The following is an 11,855-nucleotide window of genomic DNA, read 5'->3' as shown; positions in this document are numbered from 1 at the left end:
AGTGGGGTTGCTGGAATACGTACGTGGTAATTCCATATTTAATTTTTTGAGGAACTGCAATACTATTTTCAATAGTGGCTAGATGCTATTATTTTGAAGGCCAGACTTTAGCACAAAAGTGACTCCAGACAAGAACCTCCTTGGCCTCCTCACTGCCAGGAGGAGAGAGGTTGGCACGTGCTCCAGCGCTGTCTGGTGGTGAGGCTCTCAGAGCCTCCTCCGTCCTCACCTGCCGCTGCTCACGCTTGCGGTTTTGGGATCTGCTGGACCTGAAGCTGTGTCCTCGCTCTGAGCTAAAGCTTATTTGCAGCATCCTTAGTACTTGGCAGTGTGCCTTTCAACTTGAAATCATTAACCTGGATAAATTACTCAATTACCTGTTTTAAATTGGAATCCAAAATCTGTTAACTCTGAAAATGTGTCCAATTTTCTTAAACATTATACATACATCAAAGTTAAACATAGTATTTGTCTTGACTTCAACATAAAAATATTAAGATTATGGGTTTGACTTTGTCATCTTTATACTTATTCCTAAGCCTTCCTGAAATTGTCAATTGTTACTCAGGGCCCGATTTTACAACCCGAGGCAAGATAAATGGGATTGTCCACTAGATGAGCTGGCAGCCTGGCAGTGAGTGGCCGAGACCGGTGGCCACTTCCCATGAGGTCACTAGGTGCTGTCGGCATTGAGTGCAATCCCCAGCATTCTGCAGCCTAAGATGCCTGTCTTTGCTACTCACTCTGAGGACCGCAAAAGTCCTCTCTGTTACACGCTCAGTTTGAAGCTCCCTACCCACTCCCACCGTCCCTATAAAAAGGGAGGACAGCTCAACTCCAGCCTGTCTGAGCCAAGCACACCTCCCCACGGGCTGGAGAGACTGGACGGGGCAGGGCAGGCCAGGGGTGGGGGCTGCTGGCTGCGAGCCTGCAGCTGGTGACTCCTCCAGTCTCCACCAGGTGATGCTGGTGGCGCACGCCAGACACTTTTCTGAGCAATTTTGGGTTATTTTCCCATAGAGTTGGGATTTTCTTCACCGTAGGCTGAAATTGCTATTGACCAAAGATTTCGGCCAAGACTTCAACTCCAGAGCTAAAGTCATCCTAGATGACCTTGGGTTGGGGTCGAGTTCAGCTCTAATAGTCACTAGATCTCTAGGATCTGTAAATGGGGTGGTCTCAGCTCATGCCCCTGGAGCCTAGAAGTGCCTAATTCTCATCTCGATCTGACTTTGCAGCCCACATCATGGCTGTCCCAGCACGAGGCCGCGTCCGTCCAGTGCACAGACGTCCGTCTGGAGTCCATGCTGCGTCCTGATCCTTGGGATAACTGAGCCACGTCTCGTGTGGATGTTAATCGAGTTCTGCTTCTCACAGCGGTTTTGTTTGGACACTGAGCTGCAGTCATGCTAGGGAAAGGGAACAATTGGGAAGAAGAGTGGGTACAGGGAAAAAATAACAAAAGATAACTCTAAACAAGTGTCAAAGGCCAAATGCGAAACTTGCCTTGAGTCTTGGCTCTTCCTCTGAGTTGCTTGGCAAAAGCCACGGCCTCTCCCCTCACCTCGGCTTCCTCCTCTGCAGAATCGGACCCTATTTCTGACTCAGTGCGTGGTCTTTCTGCAGTAACATCCATCATTCTTCTGTCCCTCCCTGAAAAGCTAGGAGGGGAGCTGGCCAGGACCCCCCCGTGGACATTGGCCCTGGATAAGCAGGCCCCTGTGGGAGGGCGGGAGTGGCCTCTGGTATACTCCCAGCCCCTCCTGCCTGGGGCAAAGCAAGAAAGCCAACAACTGCAGGACTTACAGGGAACTTTTCCTCTCTGTTTATCTGTAAGATTGAGTAAACAATTCCTAGAGTTGGTGTGAGAAACGAGAAACCCGCGGCAGGTTTCCGTGGTGTGGGCAGGTGCCCACACAGTGCCTGGCACGTACTCAGCCCTTGGTCCACGCTGGCTGCTTTGCTCAGGATCCAAGCAGAAAACAGGCCTGCTTTCTGTTTTCAGACGTGTTGGTGTCCCCATGACACTGGCCTTCCCATGCAAGTCCTCCATTTGGACAGAAAAAGATCTCTTGTCAAGAGGAAATTAGCAGGGGGAGAAAATAGCATGGTTCTGTCCGCTCGCTGCCGCAAACTTCTGGGTCCACCCGAACGGCACTGACCACTAGTGATGGGCCTCCTTGGCAGGTCACCGCAACCCAAAAGCACTGGTGCTGTCCCCGCCACCAGGGACAAGTCTAGGGAGAGACCTGATCAGAATGGATCGGGGGAGACAGGAACACAGTGTCTGAGCAGTGGGCTGAAACCCTCCCCCAGGTGCCATGGGACGAGCAAGCAGGGGGCAGTGGACTCTGGGCAAAGATGCTGGAGGGCTTTTCAGAGGAAGTGATAACAGATTTGGGCTTTGAAGGATGAGCATGCTTTTTCCAGGTGGCGGAAGCTGGTGCTCCTGGCAGAAGGGCCTATGTAAGCCAAAGTCTGGAAGCCACATGCACGTGCCATCAATGGCAGTTATGCAATGCTGGGAACAGGTAAACAAGGCAGGCATTTTGGGGAGTGCAGGGGAGGGACAGGGAGGAGGGGGCTGAGAACAGCCCCATGGGGTGGGGGAGTAATTTGCAGAGGGTCCCACAGTCTATCAGTGGCCAGTCTTCCTTCCAGAAGCCCGAGGCAGGATGGGCTGAGAAAGGACTCGGAACATCAGTCCTGGAGTTGTTCCTCAAAGGGTATCAGTTGGCAAGGAAGACATGGGAGTAGCCGAGGGTGGTTCCTGATAGTTAAGGGCTGTGTTTCTCAGAAAAGAGATTTTTGCTTTCACTTTTGAGCCCTGAAAAGCATCCGGTTATTGTGCATATCCACAGCTGCCGACTGGATCTGCACATTAAGAACGACTGGATCTTCTTCCAAGTCAGCCGGAGGAAGATTTCTTGGTGAGCTGGGGAAGGTAAAACCCTTCTTATCCTCATCCTCCTTCTCATCCTCACAACAACTTGTTAACAAAAGGATTATTTTCACAATTTTATAGATGCAGGTATATCAAAGCCCAGAGAGGTTAGGTAATTGGCCCACGGGCACATATGGAGCAGCAGCAAAGTCCGGTTTCGAACCCAGGCCTTGTGCAACTGCTTCCTCCCTCCCCACTGTGGCCCCAGACAGTGAGGAGGGAGGGAAATCTGCTCAGATGGGTTTGCAAAGCTCCCCCCACCCCGCCCCCCGCCCGGCCGGCTCAGCTCAGGTTCTGGGCTACCTGAGACATGGGCCAGTGACCCGTGGAGGAAAGTGAATGTTGGGGTAATTTGGAGCAAGTAGAGGGGTTAAGGAAGGGCAGGTGAGTCAGAACTTCCAGTCCTTGTGGCCTGGCTGCCCTGAGGCTGGCCCCAGACGGCTGCTGTGGAGGCTGATGGGAACAAAGGATTTGTTTCAAGATTAGAAGAATCTAGAGGTTGTTTGACCCATTCTATCTCTCACTGTCTGCTCAGTGCCAGGCCCTGTAGGGAAACTGAGGCCCTGACAGGGGAACGACTTGCCCGGAGTGCCCTGATGGGAGACAAGCAGGAAGATGGCAGGGCTTTGCCTCGCTGCCCTTACTGGCCCTCAGTTCGGGACTGTGGGGTGATGGGGGCAAGTAGGAGGGGGCCCTGGGTGTCCTGATCCAGAAAGACAGCCAGACGCAGTGAGTGAGAAGGCTGTGCCACAGCCCATCGGCTGCTTGGTCCCAGCTTTGTCATCTTAAAATAAAATGCCAAACTGCAGACGTGAACACAACTGTAGGGGTGTGAGCTTAGATCTATGTGTTTATGCAGGCAGAGACAACCCAGGGAACTTCTGAATTATTAAAACCACATTTCACCCCTTAAATACCAGCGTCAGAGGGTCTTGGCCTCCGCTCTGTCCTCCAAGTGCTGTGTGACGCTGGGTGAGCCACTTCCCTAGGAATTATTTGTTCCTACTTCTTATCCAGTTTTTAAAAGTTGGTTTCACTCTTTTCATGTCGATTTGAGGCTCTTGTGTTTGTGGACAGTCACCTTTTGCCTACAGTACGAACTGCACAGAGGGGTTCCTGGTCTCTCATATTCCGACTTGGTTTATGGTGTCCTTTGCAATTTTTTTTTTTTTTTAACCAGGAGAAAAATGAATTAAAATTTAACAACATGTATACCTCCTGTAAACAGGTGAGAGACCCTGGAAAACCGAGGGACCCCTGTCCTTTGCAGGTACTAATTTTTAAGAGGTCAAATGTATCAGACTTTTTGCTTCATGGCTTCTGGGATCTGTGTCTCAATGAAAAATGTTTCCTCGACTCAACACGTTAGTTTTAACATTTCTTCTAGTACGTTCGTCGTGTGTTTCTTTCTGGTTTACATTTGGATCCCTTTGGGATTCATCGATCGATCGATCGATCGATCGGTTTTGTGGAAGCTTGTTATTTCTCCTCTTCCTCCTCCTGCTTCTTCTTAACGGACAACATGTTTGATGGGTACCTACATTTGTCAAAAACAAGATGACTTTTTTGTGTGCCTTCAAAGGAGCCTCCAGCCCAGTAAGAACAGTTCCGGGCAGCAGTTAGTTAAGGAGACGGGGAGGAGGCCGGAGGGGGCGGTGCAGGGCCTCCAGACCTGAGCCCGGCCACCCTGGGGGCAGGGAGGCTTTGGAACGTCCTGCTCAAGGCGCGGGGCGCGGGCGTTATTCAGATTTTAGCCGTGACCCATGGTTTTCACATTTCTCTCTTCTTCTTTCTCCTCATATAAAAATATTACGGCTGCAGTAAGGAGACAGGAGGAAATAAACGGAAGTCGCAGAAATCTGACAGAACTGTCAAAAGTACATTAAATCAGCAGGGTAATGTGTGTGAAATCTGAGTCACAGTTTTATTTGTTTTCTGCCAGAAAGAACTTCTCATCAATATCGACAAGACAAACAAATAGAGTGGCTCAGTTGCTAGTCAAGCTGGGGTTATGCTGTGTCGGCGAAAGGCTGGTAGTTTCATGGCCGAGTGATGGCCCCCACACCTTAGATTTTAGCCAGGCTGGGCCGAGGGGGCAAAGGTTGCCCCGGGCGGCAGTGCAACAGGACCTGCCGCAGATAGCTCCCTAGTGTTTACGAGACCAGTGGTAAACACTGCAAAGGTGACTGGAGAATGAGCCGCTATTTGTAAAGTCTTAGAGCGTTACTGGGGCAGAGCAGAGGCCACAGATAGAAGCCACTCTCATCATTCGCTATTATTTTATCTGTGAGCCCCTTTGCCATCATTTCAGTCAGGTCTCAGGAGGAGTAGTTGATAAATGGTCTTTTCGCCTTAAAATAGTGCCTACACGTAATTAACGTTTGCTTTCTTCCCTGGTCTCTCAAGGCAGGATAATGACAAACAGAACTGAGAGAAACGCTCTCTCTAGAAAGATCTGTGGTTTTTTTTTTTAAAGCTACCGAGAAACGATAGTATGGAGAGGATGTACATCCTCGTATACTGTGAGTGTCAATGTAAATCGGTACGATTTGTTTGCATAACAGCTCAGCTCTAGGTATGAAAGAATTTTTACATGTTGACGCCCTCTGTCCCAGTCGTTCTACATCTAGAAATATCTTAAGGAAAATGATCTCGAATACAGGCAAAGTTTTATTCAAAGAGCATGATTCTTTGCACTGTTGTTTACATAAAGAATTAGAAACCACCTAAGGTCCAACAGTTGGAGGAGGACGACAGAGCGGACATGCGCTCAGCAGCCCACAGCAGGGATGCAGGACGGACCCCTGGCCCTCCGCGGCTGAAGGAGCTTGCAGAAGCAAGGAGAGCACAGGCTTTGGGGCACTGCAGCACCAGGAAATTTATCAAGACAGAGACTTGGGTACAAGGTGCAAGACATCGTTTTGGAATGAGAAGAATCATTTACCAATAAAATATACACGCGAATAAATATTTTTGTACGTTAAAGGGAGTTAGAGCATAGCCTTCCCCAACGTGGAATCTGGATTAAAAAGTCTTGGGTTCACATCCTGACCCAAGGACTGTTATGAAATCTTGGGCTAATCCTAAGTTTAGGTGAAAACCTAGACTTTGCAATGGTTTCCTTCACTTTAACCTGGGAGCCATGAAAGCATCCATCATGGAATGTGTGAGTATTTAATGAGGAAATCCGTCAGGAGCCTTGCCGTAAACACTCGATCAATACTGGCTTCGTCGACAAGTAAGCGCGAATGTTCCCCACCTCGGGTAATTTCCAAAACATTCCTTCCCATCTTTTCTTCTGTGTTTGGTTTTATTGCTTCTTTGGTTGAATTACTTCTCGGGTGGCTTTCTCTCTGATTGTCTTCTCCTTGGATGGAGCAAGGTAACATTCCATAAATAGCAGCCAGCAGAGCCCAGCAGACAGAGATACTCATTGGGTTAAGTCCTTTTTGGCGTTTGTGGCCATCCCAGAGGGAACCACCAGAGAGCTGGCCCTCGCCGCTGGCGGGTGCCACAGCCGACTCACGTTCAGCCCCACGATTTGTTTTCTCTTCCCTAGGAGTGAAACAACACCTTCTACCAGCCAGGGTCAGACTGGCGAGCTGAAGGGAAAACTCTGAGATCCTGTTGTTGACACCGTGACCTCAGAAGCCCACAGGGTCTGCCCAGTTAGTCAGCTTCCTCTTATCTGATTGTTCCTGCTTAGGACCTAAAATTGAGGGTGTCTCCTTCAGGCTACTTTAAGCTACACAGGAATCGAGAACCTCAGAGGGGTTGATGCAGCCCCCAAGAGGGGACAAGGGGAGTCCCCTCACCCCAGAGTCTGTAGGGGAACCCTCTTTCTGGTCTTCTAGTTAGGTTGCCATGGCCAAGTGCCCACTGCCTTCTTCCCCCTACTGGCCTTCCAGCGACTCAGAAGTGAGGCCAGGATAGCCCACAGGGAGGTAGGGGACCAGCAGAGTTGGTGGGGGGGGGTCTCTTGTCCCCTCTACTTGGAACCTCCTAGTTCCAGGTAGAAATCTCCCCCTCCCCAGCACCCTTCCCCCCAGGGCTGTGTTCAGGCCTTGTCCTATGTTCCCAGTTCTAAACACCTGCTTACCGGGGGTGGGGGGAGGGGGTGGGGGGGCTGACTGCCTCAGGACCCCCGCAGAGGTGCAGCTCTGTATGTCCCCACCCACACCCACCCCAGTCAATAAACAAACAGATTTAGGGCTGTGACTTCCCTCCATCTAAGCCCTGGTTTCCTTTCTCACTCAGTGAAGGAAGAAAAGGAAAAACAACCCTCCACCCACCCAAATCAATGCTAAGACTGCATTGCCTTGGCAACCAAGTCACCCTCCCAGTAGCCTCCCAGGAGAGGGAAATACTTACAGGATAAGGAAGGGGAGGACAGATCAGAAGCCAAGAGCTCCTTAGCAGGCTCCAGGATCCTTGACTGAGGGCTGGAGCTTGTTTTCCCTGAGGACAGATGAGATGATCTCCTGTTTGATAAATGGGCCAGCTTGAGTTCAGAGGTATCATTGGGGAGCTCCGTCCCCCCCGAGACCAGCCTGAGGGGAGAGAGGTGATGGGATTGATCACAGGATTCGTGGGGAGGGTCCAGACCCCCACCCACCTGAAGACCCCCACATCTGCACCTGGATGGAATACTCTTTGCGTGGCAGTTTTACTCAATGGTGCGTAGTCTGAAACATAAAAGCAAAAACAAACAAACGAACAAAAACATAAGCCTGCTATAGGGTAGAATGCAGAAGTCACGGGAACTTTTGAAACGTAAGGAGGCTTCAGAGAAATGTCAGACGGCTGACCTTGGATTCAACCTCTGAGCTCTCTTCAAAGTCCAGCACATTGCTGACGCATAAGAGTCCTTTGCATATGGCCTCATTGTAGGTTTTGAAACATGCAAAACCTGGAGATAATTTTATTTTTTTAGATAGGCAATAGGATTGCCATTTATTTCCTATTTAGATATATCAACATTCATCCACTTGGAAACCTGCAGGAGGGAGGTTAGGTGACCTTTACTTTTCTATTGATTGTGCAATGAAGAGTCTCTTTTCTAACTTAATCACGACGCCTGTGGGTAGGATGTGTTCATCCTCAAACTTAGTGCTAATGTTTACACATCTATCTGTTCCATTAAGTTCTTTGGGATTTTTTAAATTAATGTCCAACTTTGGGCCGACGTGGGTAGTGTGGTATGAAACCGTGTTGATAGGGCTTAGACCAATTCGAATAAGGTCAGTCCGGAAACTTATAGGCTGCTCCTTACAGAGGCCTAAATTCACCGCGATCTCCTAGTTTTCCCTCATGTGCCCGTGGCCAGGTAGGTCTGTATCCATACGGGTGTGTTCCCAGATTGTAGCTGTGATTTTTCCAGATGACCAGATCGCTTTTCTGAAAGTAAGCTTATTTTTAGCCATGTTGATCCACTGTTCTTCTATATCACATTGTTATTTTTTCTGACAGGCTTCTGGGGTTAACGTGGAAACATCTCAGAATAATTACAGTTTTTTAGATGAGTTTCTAATATCTTCTAAATCATATGATCTAAAAATAATTCGAGTCAGCTACTGCAGGAATAACTGCTGTTTTCCTGACAACTGATTGTGAAATCTGAAAACCTGCCTATCTCTTCTTATAGTGTTGTGGCACGATCAATTCTAAGACCCACGGAGCCAACTGAGATGAATTATGAGCCTTTATTAGCCGGCCGGCGACAGACTCTCCACCACGCAGGGTTCGAGGAGATCAGCCTTGAGTGCCCAAAAGAGGCAGCTCATAAAGCCTAGAATCACACTCTGGTTTGACATCAGACAAGCAAACAGATTAACCACACCCTATTTAATATCAAACAAGCAAGCAGATTACAGAAGCAGAAGTTGGCCCTTAGCATACCTTTGCCCAGAACCACACCCTTAACAATAGCGATGAGTATGCAAAACCTGGAGATAATTTTATTTTTTTTACATAGGCAATAGGATTGCCATTTATTTCCTATTTAGATATATCAACATTCATCCACTTGGAAATATGCAGGTTATTAGTTTCTTCTAATTTGACTCTTTACATTACTTTGGACACAACGGGGCATAAATAAAACTTTCATGGCATTAAGATCTGGGTGGGCTTTCTGGGGGTTAGATGTAGAGCCCACATATTTAATCTTCACTATTTTAAATGACCAGTGCTAGCATGAGGGGAATGCAGCCAGTACTTGGCCTATTTTTAAACTAGTGTCATAACCCCAGTCATACTATTCAGTATGTTTGCTTTTTAAAATAAGTAACCGCAATTAAGTTGTCCTAGCCCTCACACTTCAGGTGACCGCGTCTTTCCTTTCAGTTGTCTATGAGGTCGATTCTGTTAACAAAGGTGGATGTTAACTATACGAGCCTGAAAGAATTCTGGACCAAATCGAGTCCTGGCTCTCATTCTGATTAGATCAATTCCAAAATGGTTCCATCTCCAATGGATGGAGAGGATGGAATTTGTCTTAAATTACGTTGTTGTTCACTCAACTCTTAGATAATGAGCTGTCAGCTCCCCCACATGGTAAACTCCTCAAGGGGCAAGAACCACATGTTTTTGTGTCATGTGAATTTTCTAAGGGGCTTGGCAGCACCTGTACCCTACGGAGTACGCAGTACCTTTTGTTTGTTGTTGCTGACAAGACCTACACATTTATCCTTCAAAAAAACCTACTATTAAAATGTAGCAAAAGTGAAAAAAAGATGCCTCTTTGTGTGTAAATAGCAGGAAATACATTTTACAGCATGTCCTAGCGCATATATAAATATACACTAGTCCCCAGTCTCTTGTCTGCAATTCCATAATCTCTAAATTCCCTGAAAACCACACATTTATTTTTTGGGGGTGGGTGGGTAACTCATTGGGGCAGTAATTTTGCTCTGTACTGACATGAGACTCTGTAGTCGTTACATTATTTATCCCATTTGATGTGAATATTCATTTGTTTCACTGTGGAAAATGAAAGCATTTGTTTATAGGGTACTGCCCAGCCCTTGCTGGCAGTGGTAAGTAATATACCATATGTGCCCTGCATTCTCTAAATGATTAAAAATTCTGAATTCCTAAACACATGCAGATCCCCCAAATTAGATAATTAATCTGGAGGCTGGAAGTCCCAGAGCAAGGTGCCGGTCCGGTTGGTTTCTGACGAGATGGTCACCTAGAGACAGGGAGGGTGAGAAATCTGGTATCTCTCCTTTTTGTAAAGACATCAGTCATATTGGATTAGGGTCCCACGCATATGACCTCATTTAACCTTAATGATGTCCTTAAATGCTTTACTTTCAAATATAGTCACAGAGGGGTCAGGGCTTCAACATAGGAATTTGGGGAGCGGGGAGACATGGTTCAGCCCATAACACCAGGTGATTTCATCAGAAGTACCCCGGTGACAGCTGCTCAGGAAGATTAACATTTAGCCTTATACTAAATAGTTTTTACTGTCTACCACGATTCCTTCTAAACTTATTAATTTTCTTTCCATCTAGAGAGCAAAAGCTTTCCTGAAGACGTTGAATTTTTACTGAACCCAATGTGCAGAGAGGAACCGAAACGCCAGCTGATGGGTCACGCCAGGAAGGAATCTGTGGCTGAGGACAATTTATCCGGGTAAGCTCCAGGGGACGCCCCAGGAATGTCACCCAGGTCTGCTCCCTGAGCCGGTTTCCTGTGGCAGGCATGGCTCCTCCAGGCAATAACGTGTGTTTGGGGTTGGATGTTCCTTCTCAACAATCCAGAAAGAGGATTTCCTCCATATCATTCCTTGGCTGCGAATGGCCTCAGGTTGAGAAGAGATGAAACCTGCAGGAGGGAGGTCAGGTGACCTTGGGCCACTTACTTAGCCATCCTCTCTCTTAGTTTATTCCTCTTTTCAATGTTATCATGAGGAAAAGAAAATAATGCATGTAAAATGCTGACACGTTATGCTCAATTAACATTAACTTTTAAAAAGATCGCTGGGGAAAGACGGGGCCGAGGGTCTTTCTTCCTGGATGAGAGCCCAGCAGGACTTCCCTTGCGACAAGCCAGAAAAGTCCAGACACAATCGGTTCGTGTCCCTGGGGATTTTGGCGAGAGTCCTTTTTCTCCCTATTTAAGGAATTATATAAACACTGCAAGATCCTGCTGGCCCAAAGGCAGAGAGAGGCTGGAGTGGAGTTGGACGGAGCTGAGCTGGATCCCGACTCTCTCTCCACCCAGCTCTGGGGCTCTGGGCTTACGTCTCAGAGTCTCAGATTTGTCATCTCGGCAATGGGGACAGCAAGTCAATCCGACAGGATTATGGTGATGGTCTTAGTGTGAACTTCAGGTCAACGATGAGGGAGCAAGTGCAATCATCCTGTCCAGAGGCCCAGGGAGGCTTGGACCAGGGTCAGAGCAGGGGGTGAGGATGGAGCAAGGGTGAGTCCAGGCTGGAGGACTAATAGGAAGGCTTGGCAGCGGGGCTGGGACTGGAATGAGGTGACCGAGGCACCTAGGTCACAAAACTGAAGAGGCCGTGGGCCTAGGGGAAGTCTCGTGAGTTGGAGAGGGGACATTTCTTCCCTCCTTGATCGATCCCCTCACCGCTGGGTGCAGAGGGCTGTGGGTGATTATGTCTTCCATACCCTGCCCGGGAGCCAAGGGTTCCTGACTGTCATTTGGGAGCCCCCTCTATTCTATGTAGAAGCAGTGAGAAGGCAGTGTGTCTTGGTGACAACTTCCAACATCAGAATGGGTGGCTGCCAATTTTGTGTAATTTGAGGGATTCTGAGTAGATTCACAAGTCTCCACCAGACAGGAAGGTGCTTTCTGCATCAGCTCGTCCACATGCAGGTCTCAGGCTTAACGATTCATATCCACGGTTCTTAAAGTCTCTTGTATCTTCAAGCGGCTCCAT

General features: G+C 48.1%; 1 protein-coding gene across 1 annotated transcript in view; it reads left to right on the top strand.

The window, feature by feature from the left end:
• Window positions 1–722: 722 nt before the first annotated feature.
• LOC105288303 (apolipoprotein L3) overlaps window positions 723–11,855 on the top strand; it is a gene marked incomplete at its 3' end in the record, with an annotated part of 24,141 nt that continues 13,008 nt past the window's right edge. The window contains 6 exon segments of the mRNA XM_023527459.1: window positions 723–899; window positions 1,414–1,438; window positions 2,431–2,469; window positions 2,472–2,531; window positions 2,862–2,930; window positions 10,465–10,585. Coding sequence (XP_023383227.1) covers window positions 723–899; window positions 1,414–1,438; window positions 2,431–2,469; window positions 2,472–2,531; window positions 2,862–2,930; window positions 10,465–10,585 — 491 coding nt within the window.

Source organism: Pteropus vampyrus, unplaced genomic scaffold (genome assembly GCF_000151845.1).
Source record: "Pteropus vampyrus isolate Shadow unplaced genomic scaffold, Pvam_2.0 Scaffold16, whole genome shotgun sequence".
Classification (NCBI taxonomy): Eukaryota; Metazoa; Chordata; class Mammalia; order Chiroptera; family Pteropodidae; genus Pteropus; species Pteropus vampyrus.
Note: the sequence above shows the minus strand (reverse complement) of the source record. Positions and strands in the feature narration are given on the sequence as shown.